Source organism: Dromaius novaehollandiae, chromosome 17 (genome assembly GCF_036370855.1).
Source record: "Dromaius novaehollandiae isolate bDroNov1 chromosome 17, bDroNov1.hap1, whole genome shotgun sequence".
NCBI lineage: Eukaryota > Metazoa > Chordata > Aves > Casuariiformes > Dromaiidae > Dromaius > Dromaius novaehollandiae.
In genome coordinates this window covers 17,608,243-17,630,868 of record NC_088114.1, presented here as the reverse complement: position 1 = coordinate 17,630,868, position 22,626 = coordinate 17,608,243, and the positions used below count along the sequence as shown (strand labels likewise).

The window sequence follows — 22,626 nt, the reverse complement described above, 5'->3', positions numbered from 1 at the left end:
GAAACCTGCAGTGGTTTCACCTGTGAAAAATTTGGTGAAGGCTTCACAAGCCCAGGCAGGTGTGCAAAACATGCAGGGCTCTTCCAGGTGCAGGGGCCAGCAACCCACAGGCTGGAGCCCCATGGTGCCAGGTCCCCCATGGAGGTGGGATCCCCACAGCAGTGGGGCCCAGTGGTGGTGGGACCCCTGTGGCAGTGGGTTCCCCCATGGTGGTGGGGCCCCATGATGGTGGGACTCCTGTGGCAGAGGGGTCTCCATGGCAGTGGGAACCCCATAGCAATGAGGCTCTATGGCAGTGGGACTCCCATGGCAGTGGGTCCCTGTCATGGAGGGTTCCTGTGGCAGTGAGTAGCAGGTCCCCATGACAGTGGGACCACCATAGGGTGGCACCCCTGTGGCAGAGTGGTCCCCATGGCAGTGGTCTCTGTGACAGCAGGTCCTCGTGGTGGAGAGTCTGTGTGGTGGTGGGACTCCCAAGGCAGTGAGTCCCCATGGTGGAGGGTCCTTGTGGTGGTAGGTGTCTGTGGCGGTGGGATGCCCATGGTGGTGGGTCCTTGCGGTGGCAGGTCACTGTGGCGGTGGGATCCCCACGGTGGTGGGTCCTTGCGGTGGCAGGTCACTGTGGCGGTGGGATCCCCACGGTGGTGGGTCCTTGCGGTGGCAGGTCACTGTGGCGGTGGGATGCCCACGGTGGTGGGTCCTTGCGGTGGCAGGTCACTGTGGCGGTGGGATCCCCACGGTGGTGGGTCCTTGCGGTGGCAGGTCACTGTGGCGGTGGGATGCCCACGGTGGAGGGTCCCGGTGGCGGGGGGTCCCGGTGGCGGGGGGTCCCCAGCGCGGCCCCGCCCCACCGCCGGGGGGCGCCCGCGCGCCGCCCGCCGCCGCCGCGGTCACGTGAGCGCGGGCGCCGCCCCCGCGCCGGTGCCCGGCGGAGCGGAGCGGCGCGGCCGCGGCGTCTATGGGGAAGGCGGCCGCGCTGTGCGGCAGCAGCACCCGCGGGCTGGTCTCGCTGCTCAGCGCCGTCCCCTGCTTGGCCTGCCAGGAGGCGCCGGGCGCCGCGCGCCGCGCCGAGCCGCCGGCCATGAGCGCGGAGCCGGGGGGCGCGGGGGGCCGCGGCGGCGGGGGGCCGGCGGGGGCGCCGCCCGCCGCCCCGGGCTCCGACACCTACAAGGGCTGGCTCTTCAAGTGGACCAACTACCTGAAGGGCTACCAGCGCCGCTGGTTCGTGCTCAGCAACGGGCTCCTCAGCTACTACAGGTACCGGCGGCGCCGGGCGGGGGGAGCGGCGGGGCCCGCGGTGCGCCCGGCCCGGCCCGGCCGGGGCAGGCGCTTCCCGCCGGGGCAGCGCTGCGGCTCTGCTCGGTGCGCGTCGCAGCCCCGGCGGCTTCACCCTTGCGCAGCGCGAAAGTCTCGCCGGTTTTGGTTGGCGTCGCTCGATTTAGGGCAAATCTGGGCTGCGAGCGGCTGGGCCGGGAGCGGCGCGGCGCCGCCGGCGGGGTCCTGCCCCCGCTGCCCCCGGGGGCCAGCGCCGCGCCGCCCCGCCGTGCCTCTGCGGTCGGGACCCGGGGGGGTGTTTCCCCGGCGGAAAGGTGCCCCGTGTTGGTTTCCACCCCCCTCTAGCCTAAACTTAAAATAAAAATCATAATGGGAACAGTGTCGCCAAATAAGCCTTCTATTTTAAGAGCTACGATTTCATTTTACACGCTTTCGCTGCTTTTCTGCTGCAAGAGACTAATTTTAAAAGTGCAGAGGCTGAAAATCTTTAGAATAGCCATGCCCGCAAGTGTCAGTGCTGATGTTTCGTCGAGAAACAGCGGCTAGACGGGACTTTTGCGCTCAGGAAAGCCGGGGAGACAGGAGGCTATTGGAGGAAGGAAGGAAGTTATAAAGCTTTGCGACGACTCCAAAGTCTTGCCCCGCTTTCTTTGCTGCCTGGCGTGATGGCTCTTCTCCGGACGGGCCGCTGGTGTTTCAGCGAGCGCGGTACCTGCGACGCCGGTACCGGGGACTGCAAGCTTTGATCCTCGGTGTAACGCCTTTCTGATTGGTTCTCTGTGTTTTTGCATCGGTTAAGTGATAAAAATATAAATGTATGGATGTTCTATGATTTTGTTTTGTTTATATCTTAGGAACGACCAGGTTTGTTCTCATCTCGGAGCAGAAAGGAACTAGAGTCTTCACAATCACCCTCTTTCCTGGGGTATACGTTGATTGTATTTCAGGCAATGGACGTGGTCCCCGATATTAAAGGTGGTTAGAATTTTCTAAAATATATATCTCTTAAAAAACACACCATACCAATTAGGACTTTTCTTTAAAGGCCAACTGCAAGCTGTTTTTTCTCCCAACACAAAGTTTGTGTTCCTGTTACTTCTCTGATCAGTGAGGTTCAGGTCACTAGCAGCTGTTAATATAAACTCATCCAGTATCTAAATAAAAATCTGGAAATTAGGTCCTGAGTTCAAATTTTGGCAGCTAATAGGTCAGAAGTTTTAACAGGGTGTCTTTCTGGCTACTTGGAGCCTAAAAAACCTAAAACACCAAAACCCAAGCCAAACAAAAATGCTCTGTGGCAAACTACCCCACGAGAAGCTAGTTACCTTTCAGTAATTCAGCTAATTTATTTTTAATCCTTTTGGATATTTTTATGCTCTTTAGGTCTGGACTTACAGAACTACGTAGCTTTAAAGAGTTGTTGGAATTTAATGCTCCATTTGTAACCTTGTGACAGTGCTTTTTTTTATTGCTGCCAAGTCTGTCTTTAGCAAACAACTGGTTTTCTTTAACTGGTTTTCTTTTTATTTTAAACTAGAAGACAGCTAACTTTATTTTAAGACAATTTGATATGTTGTAGGCTGAAACAACAGAAAATCACCCAAGAAAGTGATTTTGAGCAACGTGTGACAGAGTCGAGCTGGAATTATTTAGTGGAGCTCTTGGCCAGTTCAGATGTGCAGCGGCTGCTTGGGTAAAGCACTGCTGATGACTTGTTATGTGTTTTTGGTAGGGCTGATCTAAACATACTGAACTACTGAATCTTTTTTTTTTTCATTGTTAAACTTGATGAGAACTGAGTTAATTCAGTTGTGAGTCATGAGTACAAAAATGCAATACAGATCACATGGGAAAGTGCCTCTTTTCTTCTTAAGCAAATGGAAAACCCCCATGATACTCTTCAAAACCAGCTCTCTTCATAGAAGGCATGTCTAGCCATTGAGTGCCAGCTAGGATTGATTATGGCAGAGAACTCCTGTGAGATAATCCTGGATAAATTGCCATTTTTCAGTACTTCTTCTGGCTAATTGATAGGAGCAAAGAAGCCACAGGTATCAGGCAGTGCGTTTTCATCCATGTTGTCTTTGTGGGGAGACTTTCGTAAAAAGTGTGGACTTCTGTTTGTTTGACTTTCTTAGAGTGACTGTAAAAATCAAATTCTGTAAAGGTCTCTTGATATTCTGTGGTTCGCATGTCTCATGTGCTGGTTCTTTGCACTCATCCCAGCTCTGAAGATGCATGCTAGAGTTGTCTTTTTCTGTATTTGCTGCAAAAGGTTTTACAGGACAAATCATGCCCTTAATGGTAGGTCACTGTGCTCGCCTCAGTGGCTTTTGACGCCTTTGTAATTTGAGGTTAGAAGGTGGTTGTCCTTCACAGTTGTGTTGACTTGGATCCTTCTAGCTATTGACTATTCAGGGTTAACATGAGGAAGGCAATAAAATCTTCAATTTGCTAGTGGTTTAAAAGTCATCTTAATTGAAAAATTCTACCGCGATGCCTAAGTGCCTCCTTGAGTGTGTTGATGCAGTTTCAGATTGAAGCTTTTCATTTGAATTTCCTTCTGCTTGCTGTTTAGGTTACCTTAAGAAAAAGCCTATAAAGCTGTCTGGTGGTGATTCTTGCTAGGTTTTTGTTTGTAGAGTTGAGCTCTTAAAATCCTGTGAGGCCTATTGGGAAGTCCTGTTGTAATAGAGTGTAGGTGGGTGTCGCGCCATATGGCAGGAATTACTTCTTGAAGTATTCTCATGCAGCCAGGTGGAACTCTTGTTTTCTGCCTGGCTGGTTTCACAGCAACAGTTTTCTGAAGTAAAACTTCTAATTACAATATTCTTTCCAAATTAATTTGAATATTTAAAGCCTCTTGTATCTTGGCTAAATCTATGGAGATGTACTGCATGGAAGCTTGACAGGCAGTGTATGTGCTCATGCTGTGTGTTCCCCACTCTGAACCTGTGGAAGATGATAATAGCTGAATAATTCTTAAAGATGTCTTGGGAAAAACTCTCCTTTGTCATGAGGCATTTAGGTTAAGGAACTTTTCAGAAGTCACACAGCAAGGTGGTTGCCCAGGAAGAGATCCCAGGTCTTTTGAGTAACCTCCTCCCTTCCAGTCTCAAAGATATTGTGCATTACCCTTTTTGACCACAGAAATAAAAGGGGCAAGCTGGCACCCCTGTTCTGTGTTTTGGGCCCTTCAAGGCAGTCGTAGGTTGGTATCTGATAAAGGCAGAGCTGTGTTTCACAGCCCAGTACTTGAATGGTTAAAAATGCAACTGAGAAAGGGCTGGGCTGTCTCTCTGAGCAAGGGAAGGCATGTGAATGGATGTGCTTTGCATCAGTCTCCTTCCTTGGGATGTCTTAGTTGGCATCTCGTTATATGACAATATTTGGAGAACTGCTGGCTGCTCTTCAGCCTGCATGCAGTCTGAGGCGCTTACGCCCTGCTTCTCCTCCTTGACTGTGGAGGTAGGGAGTCTCACTGCAGGGTATTCATAACTCTCATTGCTTGCGAATGACTAGTGTTTTTAGGGTTGAGTAGGCCCTTATTTTCTTCTGTTTTTCTAATTGCCCTTGACTGTCCCTGTTAGCATATCTTTTAAGCTGACTGGCTGACTTGGAAATCTAGAGCGTAAAGACGATGTCTGTACTGGGAAGCTAGAAGTTTAAGCATGGCACAGCTAGTCCATTTGACTCAGTAATGATCAAAAATCTTCCTCCAAACTGCGCTGGCAGGATTCCACTTACAGATTTATCATTACCTATGATTAGTGTGTGTGTGTGTGTATGGGAGAATCTAATCACCTTGAACAGATAAGTGTTCCCAAGGAGATTAGAGAAGATCTTTAGGTTAAAGTATTAATTTATCAAAGGTTGGTTTTGGCTGTTGGTCGATATTCTAGGTGGGCATTGTCTTCTCCAAGCAGCTTTCTCATAGGATTGGTTTGTAGCCCTTTTTTTTGTGGCTTACGTGTCTGAAGTCTTAAGCGATACTGCTGGTGGCCACAAGAAATGATGGTTAAAATTGTGCCAAATGGAAAAGGAAAAAAAGTGTTGCATGCTGTATGTTATTTGCTCGTTGTTGTGACCTGAAAGGCTTCTCTCCTGGTAGCAGCCCTTAGCTCTCCACTCAGTGCTGGAAATGCTCTAGGAGAATGACCTGGTGCCTGGACCAGATTAGCTGTCCTGCCTGTGGTATCCTGCTTGTGTGGAGGGGAGGGACGGTTTGATTCCCTGGAAGAGCTATGTTTCCCAGAGCAAGGCTCTTCAAATAACTTTGTTTATACAGCAGTTAACTCTTGGTCAGCATTTTAAGGTCTTGTGTAGCAAGGAGACATCCAATACAACCTACTGTTTTCTCTTGCTTCTTGTGCTAGGACTGTGGTTGAAAGCTGAGGCAGTGGATTCAGGCAGGAGTTGGAAAATTGCTGCTGCTGTTAGGATCACAGGATACTTGAGATCAGAAGGGACCTCCAGCAGTCTGTAGGCCCAACCTCCTGCTCAGTGTGGGGTCACTAGGTGAGGTTGCTCAGGGCCTCGCGTTGTCAAGGTTCGAATGTCTCCAAGGCTGGAGATTGCACAGCCTCTCTGGGCCCCTGTTCCAGTGTTCGACTCATTTGAAGAAAAAAAAAAAAAGAAAAAAAAATCCGTGTATCACCACAAGTATAAAGTTAGCTGAATGTCTTTGATTACTTTTCATCCTTGGGGTCATTGAGTACGTAGGTTTCAAAGACAGCCCTGCAGCTTCGTGATAACTTTGAGCAACTTAAGCATTATTAAAATTCTGATTGTTCTCGGTCGTCTTGTTTTTCATGGCACTCACTTTGGCCATAAGGAGTTGGTCGTTCGCCACTGTGTGTTTTTTGAGGAAACCCAACTTCTGTGTTCCCCAGCCGGGGACGTGGTGTCTTTGCGCTGTGCCGAGCGTCTCCCAGCGCGGTTCCACCAGGGCCCAGGCGAGTGCACAGCTGCAGCCGAGTGGGAAGATGTGCGAGTGCTGCCATGGAGTGAGAGGAGGAATGAGCTTTCCTGGCCTGTTTGTGGGCAAACTTGATTTCTCTGCTTTCAGTTTATTACCACACTGAGGGAATTGGGCTCACTTGACTCAGAGCAGCAACTGTATTTGAAGCTGTTTGCGCTATAGGAGAGCATGAACCAGAGATCCTAGTTTGCGCAGGTGTTTTCAGCATACCCTGATTATTAGCACTGTTGTGCTGAACCTGTTTACCCCTCAGCAGAGCTAACTTAGTGTTGATTACATTGTCCAGCAGTTGACCTCTGCTCCCCAATACTGTAAGAATAACGTAAGCTTTTTGTGTCAGGATTTTTCTACCTGTTCCTGTGGTTTAGTATTCTTCCCGGTTCTGCTTGTTGGTTGCAAGCAACCAACCAGAGCTGGGGCCTCTCCTGTGACTTTTTCCCCCTGCGTATCCTTAAAGATAGTATACTGAGCCAAATACTTCATTTGATGAAGCTGTAGGAGAAATAACGGGTTTATCCTGTGCAAACTGAACTGCGATGACCAGAGGACCAATGCATTTGGTGCAGTATAACTTGCAGCCTATATTGCCATCTCAGTGTCGATTGCCTGGTAAACCTCCAGGTAATGTCCCTCACTCTGCAGTTTAGTTCCTGGATATGTTTGCAAGTACGCAGCTTATTTATGGGCACAGCTGTGCAGATGCTTGTGGGAGGATGAGATGCCTGTTTCGTATTTCTAGTCTCAACTGTTTTAGCTTTGTGGCTGGAAAAAAAGCCTAGGCATAGTTGTGCCTTTCCTGTATTCTTACTACCTCAGTTTTCCTCTGCAAAGGCAGGAGAAGGTCATTTCTCAGCCTTTTGTTCCTCCTTTTCAGCTCTGCCTTTTGCAGCTGGTGGCTAAGGGCTTGTATGGTCTGGCTGATGCTTAGTGATAGTAGTGGCTTTGCTCGCACCTGAGAAATTTTGACAGCAGTCTTCAGGTTTTTCTTTAACTCTGACTTTCCCTGCAAAACAGTATTGGAAAAGCCCCGTTGGTCTGTGCTTTGGGACCTCTGCTGTGCATGCTCTGGAGATGATACAGTCATCTCTTCTGGTGCAGGTGCCCACCTGCCATTTGGCTGTAGTTCCTCTGTCTGTGTGTTCTGCCAGGGTAACATGTATTTAGTTCTGTACTGTGTGTGCAGAGAAATTACCTAGCTACAGCGTTATTTATCCAGGTAATTTTAGATAGCTTAGGGATGCAATGATACTAGGACCCTTTGCTTTTCATGGATATCTCCAGATCTCGTTCTGATGGCCACCAATCAGGTCATCACCCCGAAATATGAGTGGTCCCAGTCTGCTATCTGGAAGGTGGGCAGCTAGTCATGCTTTACACTCCTGGAGATTTGTCCTCGAACTGTAGTAGTGCTAACAGACTTCAGAAACTGAGCTAGCCGTAGGTGTTAAATTTCCTTTTGGGTCTTCATTATGCAGTTCAATTATTTTAATCATTCCTATGGCATGTTGGCAGGGATCTTTATACATGAAACAAACCTGTGTTTGGTTTCGGTCAAAAAGCTTGCTTAAAAATTAATTACTTGATATTGCTTTTTCTAAAAACTGCAGACTGAGTGAGAGCCAGAGGGTACCGCGGCTGTGATGTGCTGTCACTGTGTGGTCAGTGATTGCTGACTCATACAGGCGAGTGTGCCTGTGCCGAGCCTTCAGGCTGTGCGTGCATCAACTTTGGAATTAAAAATGCAGACTGAAAGCATGGTACTGCAGGGCCAGTGACATGATTCAATCGGCAGTGGCAGCCCTGTGATAACAGCTGAGCAGATCTCCTCCTTGGTCCTCCTCCAGACTGTTATATAATTCATTTTACCTTTGCAAGCGTGAGCTCTTGAAAGCTCCGTTTTGGGATGTGGCTTGCTGCTCTTAGTCATCCCTCCCTCCTAGCCTCTCCAGATGCCGTTGCTCATAACTTTATACCATTTCTGAGCTGCTGGCTATGCTGCTGCTTGCAAACATAACGTCATGCAGTTCACAGTGTTTACACTGACTGCAGTACATTTTTTGCAGTGTAAGTAGTATTGACTCACTGGCTTGCGTATACGTGCTACAAGTGACTTGTTGCACCAGGTACGGTATGTTTGCACTTTATGCACCAGTCCTTCCTTTCGCACTGATTTGGGCCAAGCTATTTCTGTCCACGAAGAATGCTGTAACAACTTTGAGTTGAGTAGTTTCCACAATACATACAAAGATAAATATGGTGCCATAGGAGTCTGTGCCTTTCTCTTTTTCTTCTTTAACACAAAGCAGTGGTTCTTAAAATCTGTTTTTAGTAGCTAAAGTAGGCTTCTACTAAGCCTTTTATAAGGAACCAAGCAGAAGATAGGGTCCTGCATGTCTACTGCTTGCATATTACTGCTATATGCATAAGAGTTTTTTACTTCAGGTTTGTTGATTGGTAGAGATAGTAAGTTCAGCCTGAAGCACTGCAACTGCATGGTCTTTTCTTAGTGATAAACTGTTTATTTTCTTGGCATACTTACATGCTAGCAAGGGTTTGCGGCAGTAATGCTGGAGGAAGTTGTGTACCTGGGCTGATGGTGAAGCTGCTTTTGGAAGGCGGTTGACCTGCCACTCTAGGGGCTTGTGTTCAGCTTGCTTGCTCCACTTCTTCAGTGAAGCTCCCTGCGGTGTTAAGTAACAACCGGTTATAAGTGCAGCTGCGTTCTCAGAATTGTGGTGTTGGACTCTTCCCAGCTGTCTTCATACTTGGTGCCTGTCAGTCATCCGAATGTGGAATTAGAGTATTTGTCACAGAAGAAAATATCCATGGCAACTAATTCACCAGGACTGTGAATCTTTGCAATTTTTTGGAAATTTTTCTTTCCATGAAACACACAGGGATCATTCTGCAAGCTTCCAGTTGTGTTCCCATTTGGTGAAGCCGTTCAGTGCATTACTCTAGCTTCCCTGTCCCCTAGGGTGCAAGAAACATCTGCAATACAAGATTCCCCCCCCTCATCTTCTGTCATTGTCAAAAATGATAGCTTTTCTTGGAAACATGAAAAAAATAAACGGATCGCAATTCAAAACACAGGATAAGTCTGGATGTACTTGGCTGCAAAATAGCCATGGCTGGCTGAGAAGTGCTGATGGTAGGAAGGAAACGTGCTTATCTCCAGGTGGATTGTGGATGAGTGGAGGATAAGAAATGGATTTGGATTTTGGAGTGGCGAATTATTAATAGAATTTTGAGTTCATTATTGATTCATTTCTTAAGTCTGGGAAAATCTGTTAATCCCTCATAGCTCCTATATTGTTCCTTTCTACCTGGTAGCAGAATGACTTGAGCTCTCATAAATGGCTTTTAACGTCATGATTGAAAAAGCACCTTTTTGTCTGGAAAATACAGAGACAATATGCAACAGCCGAGGGGTGCCAACTGTGCCCAGCGGCCATTAAGAGTTAAGTTAATGAAGTTAAGTTTCAGCCTTTGGTTTGGATTCCTTTCTGGGGCCCTCTGGAGCGAGCACCCAGGCTCCAGGGAGAATCGCAGGGGCTGGGCTGACTTCAGGAGCTCAGTCTGTGGCTGTCATTATTTTTAGACTGACATCTTCAAGCTTTGCTGTTTTCAAGCATGTGTGTGCTGCTTCTGTGGCTGCTGCTGGGTGATGTAATTGGTTTGGTTTTGTAGACTGTGGTGCTGCTTTTCTCTTGCTTGTTGTGTCTAGCTCACTTAGACTGTGGTTAGTGTCGAGTCGCACAAGTGCCAACTGTTTGCTGCCTTGTTTCTTAAATACCCACGTGGATATTCAGTTCTGCAGCGCGAGGTCCTCAAGGAGCGAATAATAAAAATAGTTTGCCATGGCAACGGTAATTATATGCTCCAGAACTTTTAACTTCGTCATGCCAAGAGTTGTAGCAGAGCTACATGACTGTTTCGGCAAGGGTGAATGGTTCGAGGAGCTGCTGGTTTCATCAGATGTTGTTTGGAGCCCTTCCTGGGCTTGTCGCCTACTGTTTCTGTGAGTCGCCACCCGGGAGTTCCCCAGCAGAGCTTGTGGAGCAGAGTACTGTGGGCTTATAGTGTGTGGTGAGCTGAAACTAATACATGGTAGCACTGTATTCAAACAGTTTTTCCTTTCCTTGTCACTTGTATGTCTCTGTGATCTGTGGTGAGAGACTGCTGCAGGCTCTCTAGTTTTGAACCTCTCCTGGGATGTAGTTTTTATAAACAGGAGTTAAGAGTCAAACCAAAGGTCATTTTGCCCTGAAGTAATCTCTTATTTCTAAACTGCTGGTGGACTGTTTTGTCTTTTTTGGAAATGGTACAAAAGATGGAAGAATCCTCTTAATCTTGTATAATTTGAATTGAGTATGTCTGGCATGCTGTCACTTCATGCAGTGCTCATTTGAGTTGTATTTTACTTTTGTTGCCTTGAGACAACAGGTAGGACTCCTGGTTGGAGCTGGTGTAGTGCGATGTTAACAGTAGCTATGTCCTGTCCAGGACTGATTAGGAGTACCATGTGGCTTGGTATTTGTTAGTATTTCAACATATAATTTGTATCTTTCTTTCTTTTTTTTTTTTTTTTTTTTTTTTTGGTGGCCGTTATAAGGGAAGTACTGGGACTAAGGTCAATGACTTGGCCATAGCGTGCTCTCAGCAAGTCTACATCAGGAGGCAGGGCTGCTCTTCAGAGGGAGTGTGACAGGCTGGAGACAGGGACTGATGGAAACCTCGTGAAGTTCAACAGCAGCAGATGTGCAATCCAGCTCTGGGCTGCCATACCCTGAGGCAGCAGGAAGGCCAGAGCCAGCTGGCTGGGGAGCAGCTTTGCAGAAGGGACCCTGGTGGGTCCTGGGGGGCAACACCCTGACCAGGAGGCAGCAGGCGGTCCCTGTTGCGATGGCCACCTGCATCCTGGGCTGCGTTAGCAAGTGTGCAGCCAGCAAGTCGAGGGAAGAGACTGTTCCCCTCTGCTCAGCACTGGTGAGGCCCATTGCCTTCAAATGCTGGGCCCACTTCGGGGCTCCCCGGGACAAGCCATTGCTGTGCTGGAGCAAGCTGGGTGCTGAGGTGGTTGGGGCCAAAGCACAGGGTTTTGGAACATGGAAAGTCCCAGTGAGATACAAGGAAACATTTTTTCCCCAGGAGCAGGGTCAAATCCGGGAGCAGGGTCTAGGAAGGCAGAGGAAATTCTTGAAAGTATTCAAACTGGCTAGGCAATGTCCTGTGCAACCTCATCTAGGTGGCCCTGCTCAGAGCAGGAGGGTGGGCTGGAGACCTCCAGGGATGCCTTCCAGCCTCCGTTACTGTGTGCTTCTAGGATTGCTCATCTTCTGATGAGAAGAATGGCACGGGGATGTCTCCAAATACGGAAAGGGGAGACCTGAGCAGACCTTAGAGCATTGGTTTGTATGCAGATAACCCGTTTTATTGCTTGTGATGCTGCTTCTCTCCTCCAAGATGTTATTTCTGAGACATTGTTCAGGTCCTCGCTCCTGCTCTACTTTCCCAGCTCTTCACCCTGTGATGAGAATCCAGTTGTGATCTAGCGGTGTAGGCTCGGCAGTGGGGAGGAAGGATTATAAAGATGTATCTCGCTGTCGGGGGCTCTTTTCTGTGCCTCATGTTAGGAAATGAGCAGGATCCACTTATAAATCTGAGAAGTCGCTTTGGGGAGGAATCGGTGAGGACGCTGGTGCTTGAAGTACAATTCAGACAGTGTAATCTCACTGTGTGCTCTGTGCGTGTCCTGGCATTAACTTTTCATAGTACGGAGAGTTTGTTTTTGTAAAAGCTAGTGTTACTCATCAAACTATTCCAGCTCAATGCCAAGCAACTCTTAACTCCTGGACTCTTTGCAGCTGCAGTACTTTCTTTCTTTTTTTTTTTTTTCTTAAACACCAAGTCTGACTCTCTAAAGTTATAAATTAGCCTCTAAATTTAGGGAAGGACTCCTATCTGACCACTGCAACAGTCTGAGTATTGAAAAGCCAATAGAAATGCAAATCTGAAACTATGATGTGATTAAACAGTGTTGTAATGACACATTACAGTTTCAGTAGTTAAAGCTCGTAATAAAGGTAGTGTCCTGTTGGCACATCTCGGGAGTTAAAGAACTAGGTGAGTCACTAATCCCTTCGGAGTGGGATTTGCTTCGGGAGCTGACAGAGAGAGATACTTTCAAGTTCTTAGCTGTTGGCTCTTGGCTGTGTAGCTGCTGGCGTTTCTCAGCTGTGACACTGCCCTTAAACTGTTTTCTGAGTTGCCTGCATTTTTATGTAGGCTGGATGAGGCATTTAACCTTTCTTCCCCTGCCCTCCCTTTTTTGCCCCCTCCTTTAGACTTCTCTTTTGAAGTGGAAAACCAATGAATGCAAGTTCCTTGGAAGCTTGGTTTTAAACTTTGGAAGTTTAGTTGCACAGGTTTAGGAAGGTCTATTAGTTGTTTCAGTTTTTCTTTAGGATGCTCTATGTTGTCCTTTAATGAGTAATTTTTTTCTGCTTACAGCCTACAGGTACCAATCCTTGAACTTCACTTCTGAGTACCTTAGACCGCACGACGCTTTACCTTACTACATATAAGGGTCCATAATTATTGCATTGAGTTAGATTCTCCTTCGCGTTTGCAGCCCTAAACTGCCTTTACAGTGCAAGAATTAAATATCTCTTAGGCTGCCCATATGCCATGTTCTCTGTTTTGGGGATTTTACAGGTTAATATATTACTGACTTCTGCTCTTCTGGAAAGAGCACCATGTTGACATTAAGTTATTCCATAAAGCTCGTGAAGTGCGACTGATTCCATCAGGATTTTTACTTTTAATTTCTAAGTGCACATTAAGTGTAGACTCAGTGAATGATGAATTAAGTTGTGTTTGTTCATGGGAACAGAGGAAAGGTCTTCAAAATGATCTCGTGTCTTACGAGTTAAATTCCATAGTCAACGTACTGTTTGGTGACTGGACATTGAGTCCTTCAGGGAAAAATGCCTAAAAATACTGCAGGCAGTGGCAAAATTTGTAGGAAAGCACTGTGTGCCAGGAATGTGACAAAAAAGTTTTCTCCTGTAATGTAACTGCTGGGTTGTGTGCTCCATATTTCACAGGGTGGATATAAAGGTTGACGGTTAAATGGTTGTAGGAGGGGTAGGAACCATGTAATCTTTAGCACGGTGTGGATTTAATGTTCTTGTGAACTTACTCTCAAAGGCATTTCCATGATGAAGACTTACAATTTCCATGGTCTCAGAAAGGAAGAATTTGTAAAATACCCATAACTAGTTGAAATACCAATATTAAGCTGGCTTCTAATCATGGTAGGAAGTAGGCTGAAGCAACACATCATAGGCATGCAATGAATTGTGTCTCACATTCAACACACTACCCTTTGCTTCTGTCAGTTTTCATTGTTTTTCATTTGCGTTGTAATGGAAATAATTTAATTCTTGCAAACCCTTTGTCCCATGTGAGTAAACTGCATTCTTACCATTAGGTATATTTTTAATTCACAAATTGTGGTTGGTTTATGGAATTGCTGGTATATCTGTGCTGTTGATTTTATATACAGTGAATCAAGTGCTGTTGATCCACGGTATGTGTGTTATAGTAAACCCAGCTACAGCCAGCAGGAATTGCCTTTAAACATATTTCCCAGCCAGCCAGAACAAGAGAATAAGATTTTGCTGCTGGGACTTGTGTGCTGCCAAAAAGTGGGATCGATCGCTTGAATTGAACTTGACAACTGTGTGTTTGGTAACACAGCGCGCATGGCTTCAAGTACCATGTCATCTCACTGGGGTTTGGGTCTAAGGTGAGTGGAGAAACTGCATGCAGGTTGAAGAGTGTGGTGTTAAGTAAGTTGGTGTCCTCTCTCCTGCTGCCGTGTTGGTGTATGTTCCTTGATAAGAATTGAATTAGGAAAATAAGCCACAGTATGGTATTATCTCCCCTCAAAAACTCTTGATTTTTTTTCAGGGTGAAACTCTAGGTACCTTTGAAAGAAATGTGAGAATCTCATAAGAAGCGTTGCTATTTATCTTGCAGTGCTTGGGGCTGTTGTCCTTTTCCAATATCGATCTCTTGCACTGTCTGTGGAAGGACTTTCTGTACCCTATGTTGGAGAGCTCACATAGCTACAGCTGTCCCTCAGAGCTTTTTCCTTTATCCAGAGATGGGAAGGTGTCCTGTCACGTTTGCCGTCGGGATGAGAAGGTTGCCTGGCAGATGTTGTGAAAGTGCAAATTCCTTCTGCAAAGGCAGTGGCGTGGCCAGACCTGGAATCGTAGTGGAGTGGTGTCCGTTTTTCAAAGTACGCGTTTCCGTTCTTGATGCTGTTGGTATGAAGGTGGACAATCCAAGCGGCGTGAATCCTTCTGTTTTTTTTCTCTCTCCACTAAGTTTATCTTCCCGGCAGATGAAAGTGCAAAACGCAAGCCTACCATGGTGGCACCTGAACGTTGAGAAGGGATGGGCTTTGTGCCGATTGGGTTTGCTTGGTGCGACTGTGAAGACACAATGTTGTAAGGTAGTCTTTGGCCCTTAACATGTTTTTGCTTTAGTTGCTAATAGGAGAGAGCATGGAGAGGTTTGGCTTGGTATGGGAGGAGGATGAAAACGGAGAGTGGGATTGTGGCCACGTATGATGTATGAAGGGAGAGTCTATTGCCTGAGGGATGTAAAGCTAGCAGAAATGCTTAAAACCACTGTCCAGTTTCAGTGTACTCATGTGACTGGAATAGGTGAAAGCTACTTAGTGCTAGCTGCACCTTTTCTCTCTTTAATCTAACCCCAAGAGTAACCTTTCTGCTGTGCCAGAGCTTTGTAAGAGGTCCGCTTCTGCGTGTGGATGTTGTAGTTCTAACAGCTTAGTTTCTCCTCACACAATATTCAGACTTGATCATCTGGACCATTTATTTGGGAAAGGATATCTGACTTTTTCACTAGTATCACTTCTGATCAACCCATTTGTGGTAATTTAGGTATTTTTCTCTAAGCTTTTCTGATTTGGCTTGATGAAGCTAACCAAAAGGCAGATCTAAGTTTAGAGAAAGCTTTTTTTTTTTTTTTTGTGTATACTCATTAATATGCTGGTTTGAGATTGGAGAAAGATTTCCTGCAGTATTCTTCCTTCTCTTCCATGTTACAGCATTTGTTTTTTACTCTCCTGCCCCCCAAAGAAATAACTTTAAACCTTCAGGCTTTTTATTGGTTCTCTTCCTTCACCTATTTAAAAGAATAAAGGAAAGAATATGGGCAGAAAAGGTAACAAATTAATCTTCATATATAAAATTGCTCCGGTTCATCCAGGGAGGAAAGGAAGAGGGTGAATGCAGCTTTATTTTTCACCTTTGTAAAATGTAGTTTTGTGTTGGCAGTTCATTTTTATGCTCTTTAAAAATTACTGATACTTTTCTGTCCTCCGTATACCCCAAAAAGGCAATGATGGCAGCTGAGACCAGTGATCTGAAAAACGGCCAAGAAGCAGGTTGAACTCCTTTGCCTCGCGGTTGGGATCTCCTCTTCGCTCTCGCCCCAAGCCCGTGGAAGATTTGCCAAGTCAGAGCCCTTAAGCTCCTTTGGTTTCCCTCATTAGTGAATCTTGCAGCAGATAAAAAAAAAGTGAGAAGGTGAGGCAAGAAGGCGGCATCAGTGTAATGCATTTTAAGCCGCTGTTCGGACTAAAGGAAACTGATGCAGGAGACTTACTTTAGCCGGGTTTAGTTGCTGAGGATCTGTGCTTCTTTCCAAGAAGTCGAGGTGCTGACAGCTGCACTTTGTGGTACTTAATGTTGCTCAATAACCGCTTGTGTCCAGAGAAAGCTGCGCTTTGGTAGGTGGCGAGAGAAATGGCCTTGATACTGAAGGTATCTTCCTGGCTGTTAATTTTAGGTGATGGCAAGAGACGGTGCAAAATTAAGTAATTTTCATTGCCACCTAGAGGGCTGAGGAGCTATGCCACTTAAAGAAGGCATGGTTACAGGCTTGAAGGTCTCTAGGCACAAGGGTTTCTTTTGAGGTGAATGGGTGTTTTTTTTATTTTTATTTATTTTTTTGCCGGGAAACCACAGAGTTTTTCTGGCCTCTCATACAGTTTCTTAATGTAGAAACAGTTGCAACAGAATTCTGCCTGTTGGGTTGGCTTGTGCTGTAGTGCTTTGCTCTTTGGAGATGCGCTGGGGCAAAAGTACTTCATAGTCGTATCTTTGGTGTAAACTTAGAAGTTTTTTGCTTCTGCATTTGGTAAACTTTTGGTCTGGAAACAGAGGATGGATTCTCTCACATTCATATTTATAGTGTTTGCCTAACTTTTCTTCCAAAAGAGAAATTATTTATCTGGAGTTGGAATATTCAGAAGTTTGTACCCTCCTGAGGATTTCTTCATTCCAGCCTGTTTGACGTCACAGCGATGCAGAATTTCCTTCTTGTTTACCGTTATTCCACTTTTTTTAACATACTTTTTTCCGTTAGCTTCTGGGGTATTTTGACTCCTCAGTTACGAACCGCTACAAATGCGTGTGGCAAGGGCATATTTTAACCTTTCACAAGAGTCTGAGCTTTTGTGAGATCTTTTTCTGAACGCAAAAAACTTACTGTGCCAAGTAAATGTCTTTTATTGGAATTTGAGAGCCGCCTCTTTCTGATGTCCCTGAATTATTCCAGTAAGTCACAGTGGCTCCAGAAAGAGCCTGAAATAGGACTAGAACAACAGTGATGGGTCATGTTATTCTAATAGTACCTTCTTGGAGTTTCTTAAAAGACAGAAAAATACGTATATAAAGAGTAGCTTTTAAACTGTTTGGCCTGTTTTGTATCTGAGCTGCCTTAACACCTGTATAAATGTTTGTTCTCCAATATCTGGTGCTTTAAAACTATGCCACAGAATTAAACTCTTTCTTCTTCTCTTGGCTGGAGAAACTTTATAGCTGTGAGAAAGCTTCGGAGAGCTGAGTTCCTTCTAGTTCTGAGCTGTGCTTGTCAATATTTGGTTTCAAAGGTGTAGCTATCCATGATCTCATGATATATGAGAGGAGCTTATGTCAATATTATGATATCGATTAGTACCCATGGCAAATAACTTTCCCCTTTTCCTGTTTTCATTTTTGTTTTCTCTGCATTGGCAAAGCAAACTCGTCGTTGCCCTCGTGCGTATTAGCACTTTGCTTGCTTTGTCCAGTTTAAACTGTCCTAATTAGCAAATGCATCTCTTCTTTTCCCTATTCTGCTGTCTCAAGCAGTCAAATTTCGAAATCATTTAGAGAAGCGAAGAAGGCAGACTTTTAGAGAAGATAAGTGTTTGGCCTATCTGCTGCGGAAATGAATGTTGCTGAGAGTGAGGTCTAAAAATAAACTGTTTCCAGATCTGTTCCTTCGACGTGAACTCTTGGATACGCGCGGTCTGGTGCACGTGGGGAGGAAGCATTAAAGCCGCCCTCGGTGAAGCACCGGGGCCCAACCCTCAATGGAGCTTTGGTACCTGCTGGCAAAAAACCTTCGGCTTCCCAGGTGTCTGAGCAGTTGGGTAGGGCTTTCTTGATTGCTCAGTTGAGAGAAGCATCTGTTCATGCAAAATGTATCAAACGTTGCTCATTAAGTGCTTATCTACCTTCCTGATGCATAGGCAACCGGCTGCTATGGAAGTTCTTTGCTTTCCCAAAGCGGGTGCGTTGTCAACGCTGCAAAAAGGTACTTGCTGGAGGGCTGCTGGAAAGAAATGGGGTGCCTTTGAATAAAATACCCACTGCTGTTTCTTCTGTGGATATGAACCTTGCCTGGGTGGAGGAGATGGAGAGAGGATCAAAAGTCTCCCTAATTGACAGCAGCCAATACTTGTCGAGAAGGTATATCCTGTGAAGTGTTGTCTGGGAAACCAGCGTATAGGCTTGCATTTTTAGCAGGTAAACACTGAAGCTCTTTGGTAGAAATAAAGTCAAAAACTCTCTCGCTTTTTGCCAGTGAGAGTAGAGGGCAGGTCTGGAACTTTGTCGAAACAGCTCTAAGATCCCTATATAAAAACTGGAAGCATCCCTTGCTCCAGGGAAATTCTCCTGCAGCGCAGTATACTAAAATAACACTGAAAGTCTGGACTGAGCAGCTGGGAAATTTGCTTTAAGCTGTAACTCATCCTTGTCTGTGTGAGAGAACAGTCCTTTATGAAGGTAAACGACTTTGCTTTCCCTCTTGGCCACACACTTAACTTTTTTCTATTCCTGGTAACCCAGAATCCATATCAATAGGTTTTTGCAGATAATGTATAGCCATAAGCGCTGATTTCCAATGCAAAGCAGGGACATGGCTCAGAGTCCTGGGCTAAATTCTCTGAAGTGTGTGAAACTTGTGCTTTGTGTGAGTGTGTATTTCTGCCCAGAGACTGAGAGGGAATGGTGCCTCTGTAAAATTAGGAGCAGTAGGACTGTCTTTTTGGCATTTACTTTGTGAGGGTAAATACACTAACACCCCCTCACCAAATGCTTTTTTGTTATTTTGGAGGCTTGTCACTCATCGTTGAATACCTTCCTCTGATTGTTTAATACCATGGAAAAAATATACAAGGTAAATATATATTTTTTCCAGGCTTCATCCTTGATTGACTTGATGAACAGTCGTCATCTAAGGAAGTGCATGGTAATGAAAGCGAATGTTAAAGAGGTCTCAAGAGTAATGCTAAAAGACTTGCTTTGGGCATCGTCTCACAGATGAAGCAGCTGAGATGTTTCAGGAAAGTGATCCGTTCCAGAAATGGTTGGACAAGGACACTGGGACATTTGCAAGATTTGGTCTAAGAGTCAGAAGTGGAGGCTGACAAGCGGTTTTTATTTAAAAAAAAGTGCTTGGCATCTTTAGCTTCTGGAAAGCCAACTGCCAACTTTTTTTTTTTTTTTTTAATTTTTTTTGGTAGTGTTATAAGAAAAGGGAAAGAACTTGCTTTCTGATACAACATTCCTGTGTATTTAAATTGCATGCAGATTTTAAGTTCCCGCTTGCATTTACCCCTCTGTGCATCAATTCTTATGAAAAAGTTGCTATCCAATAAACTGCTAACCTCTATGCTTTTCAGGAACGTGTCCTGAAGGGCTAGGGGGGGTATGCCTGTAAATCTGACTGTTTTATAGAGATGATAATGTAGATCATAGAGATACCTTGGATATAAGTGCCTCTTTCAGTTTTTGAGCTCATTCTACTTTCTTCTGCTTAGACTGATATCGGATTTATTATGCCAGCTACCAAAAGACTCTTCTTAACTTGTTTTTGAAAGACACACACCTGCAGTCTGATATTTCTTCTCTGAGAAGGACGCATAATTGCCATTGCAATTAGGATATGCTAGATGTAGATCTGAACACAGTTTTTAAGGATTAAATTTCTGGGTGGTGGCAGGAGGCCTTGGAACTGGGTGTTGTCTGGTGATGTGAAGTATTTGCCTTGAGCAGATGCAGTTACTTGAGAGGATTTGGTGAGAAAATGCAGTCCTCTTAACTTTGCCTTCTTGTGTCTCGGCCTTAAAATAGGGGAGGAAAAAGAGTGTCTGTGCAGCTGTGTGGATTTTGGACCTGGCTTGACTCTCCTGATCAGGTATATCCATAAGAAGTATTCCATATGCAATGAAATTCTGTGCTATAACTTTAGAGTTGTTTGAAGGTTGGCAAAAAGTCAGAAGCACGACGACTTTAAAATGATCTCAGTAGTTAGAGGTCACGGGCCATAATTCACGCGCAGCGTCTCCGAAGAAAATTTATTCGGTATTGAAAACATTGTTAATGTTGACTGTAACTTGCATAAACACAGAGCTGCTTGCGTTAGTGGAAAATTTCTGGGAAACACTCCTCTATCTATGTTTGAGGGCCTTGAGAAAGACCGGGTAAGACTAGTGCTGTAAAAAAATAAAATAAAAAAATACCCTCACCCCAAATCTGTATAATCTGAAATGACAGGAAATCTTTGCAAATCTGAGTTTTGTAAGCTATGAGCACATGTTGGTGGGACAAGCATGAAAACTGAGACTTTAACTGTGCTCTGTGTTCTCTTAGGATGTTTGTGGGCATGTGGATAAGAAAATATAAATGTGGAAAGTTGCAATGATTGATTTTTGTTTTTAAAACAAAATTGCCAAGAGGGGCTGAGAGACCAGTAGAAAGTAAAAAGCAGAGACTATAACCAGGTAAATTACTGCCTGAGGCTCACTGCTGTTGTATTGCATTTATTTCGGTGCTCTTATGCGGTAAGGGCATTTGTCAAATTAACCTTGTGTATGGTAATTTGTTCTTCCTTGCTTTAAAAAAATTAAAGTGAGCCACCAAATATGTAATTCATGCATCTCCCAGGTCTTGCAAGTTAACGTCAATGGAGATCATGGTATTTGGGCCAGACCATCTATAAATTCTTAATTTAAGCGTAGTAGCAGTCTTATTTCACAAATCTTGTATGTTCTTGCTCTGGTTCTTCAGCATTTTTGCTTGAAAAATAATAATAAAAAGTAAAGTGAGGCATTTTCTCTGACATTTCTTGAATTGGCAAGTAGACTTGCTCATAGTGTCCTCTTAAAAGCTGAGTTTGTGTCTGTCAAAGCTCTCTTTTGTGAAATTGCTTTTGGGCCTTTGAGCCCTAATCCATGTGTGTGCAGGTTGTACTTTGGCAGTTTCCCGTAGTTGTTGGTGTCCAAAGTTATCTGAACATATTCCTAGAGCAAAGTTTGCTATTTGGGAAATAAGCCTAGGCAATTTCTAGCTTGGGGAGAATCTAAACGGGAGAAAACCCAACACCCTCAAATAGAGGTGAAGGAGTGCTGAGGCTGTTATTAGCCTACCTGGTTTTAAAGAGAACCTGTTCAGGTTTCTCCAAAATCTTTTGTTAGCCATGTGTGATATGTTTTAGGATAATCTGTGTCCTGTGTGCCTATACTATAACCAAAGTTTCTGTGAGAGCTCTTTCTCAGTTGACTGTAGATGAAAATACTAAGAATAAAAATCTTGATATGGGCATTTTCTGCAAGATGTGATTTTTTTGTTGTTTTGGGTTTTTTTTGGTCTTTAAAGCCCTCTTGTGAGCTGTGGAGCCTCAAACTCTGGGTGAAAACAATCGCTGCAGCAACTTTAACAGTGATAAGGAAAGGTGAACTTTAGTTACGCTGATATATTTGTTGCGTGAACAAATATCCACTTTGTGTCTTGTTGGTGATCCTTTAGTAGAAGCATTTCCAAGTGGGAAGGAAATGTTTTGAGAAGCTCTCCTTGATCCCTGTTTTCTGGGGTTTATGAGGTGAGCAGCCTAACTGGGAACACTCAACTTGAGTGCACTGGAAAGCCAGGTGCAACATCTCCAGGGCTTTTGTAGCTTGTGTAAGTCATAGTGTGCTCAGGGGATGATTAGTGAGAGTAGCTACAGGTGGCTGATCAGCTGGTTTGGGTAGGGAGGGGATGATTGAGAAACTTTGAAGGAAGCCATGAGGAGGTTCTGAAATCCTTCATGCTCTCGAAGGCACCCTGTAATCGGAGTTTGAAGCCCAAAATGTTAATAATGGGACAAGCTGCCAATGGTGCCGTTTTTACCGGCAGTGTGGTTATCGCCCTAACCATCTAATTGAATAAAATTTATGTTGTCCTCTCCTGGTGTGGTGCAATGGCACTTAACCTACCACGTGAGCAATTGCACCCCTGTTGCAAAACCCGTTGAACCCCAGGCTGGTATTAAATGCTCGGTGGTGTGTTTCAGGGGCACACAGTGTTCCCTCTCGGTTTGAACGCCTGTGTCGGAGCACACAGTGATGAATGGGAACCCTTGGGTTTCTCTAAACACCTGGAAATCAGGGCAGGTCTGTTCTAGCACTTGTTCCTAGAAGACTTTCTAGTTTTACTGTGTTCAAAAAACTTCACTGCCTAGGCAAGAGATGCATGTCCTTGAACTTTCACAGATCCATAAACAAAGCTAGTCAAAACAGCAGCTTTCACCCAATCCTTGCGTGCAGTAATTGCTTTGCTAAAGCTGCTGACCTCCAGTTTGGGATTTCTCAGCTGAGACAGACAACTGTGTTTTCTATCTACAGCATCAGCTGTTGGCTGACTGCCCTGAACGGGATGCTCGGTACTTTCGTATGCTCTTACCAGGTTTCCTTCTGAGTAAGGCCGAGGCTGTTCTCCCCGCCAGATACGCTTTGCTTTCTTTTCCCCGAGTTGGTTCCTGTACGACCTTTAATTCAGCTTTTGTCCAAAGGTGAAGGCTGAAAGTCCTCAAGTAGTAATGGGCTCCTCTTCTGGCCAAGGTCACTGCCTCGGCAGGGAGAGGATCCCTGGATCCCTTCTCGGTGGGTTTCTGGCCTTTCTGAGGGGCGGTGGGTATGTTCAGCGTTACCAGCTTGCCTCGATTCCTCCTTTGCG

At 45.2% G+C, this 22,626-nt stretch overlaps 1 protein-coding gene across 2 annotated transcripts in view; it reads left to right on the top strand.

Moving 5' to 3' along the window:
- Nucleotides 1–897: 897 nt before the first annotated feature.
- The window catches only part of OSBP2 (oxysterol binding protein 2), a 162,347-nt gene continuing 140,618 nt past the window's right edge, over nt 898–22,626 (top strand). For both annotated transcript variants that reach the window (XM_064522377.1, XM_064522376.1), the window contains exon 1: nt 898–1,257. In XM_064522377.1, coding sequence (XP_064378447.1) covers nt 959–1,257 — 299 coding nt within the window. In that variant the 5' untranslated portion in view covers nt 898–958. The remainder of the gene's footprint in view (nt 1,258–22,626) is intronic.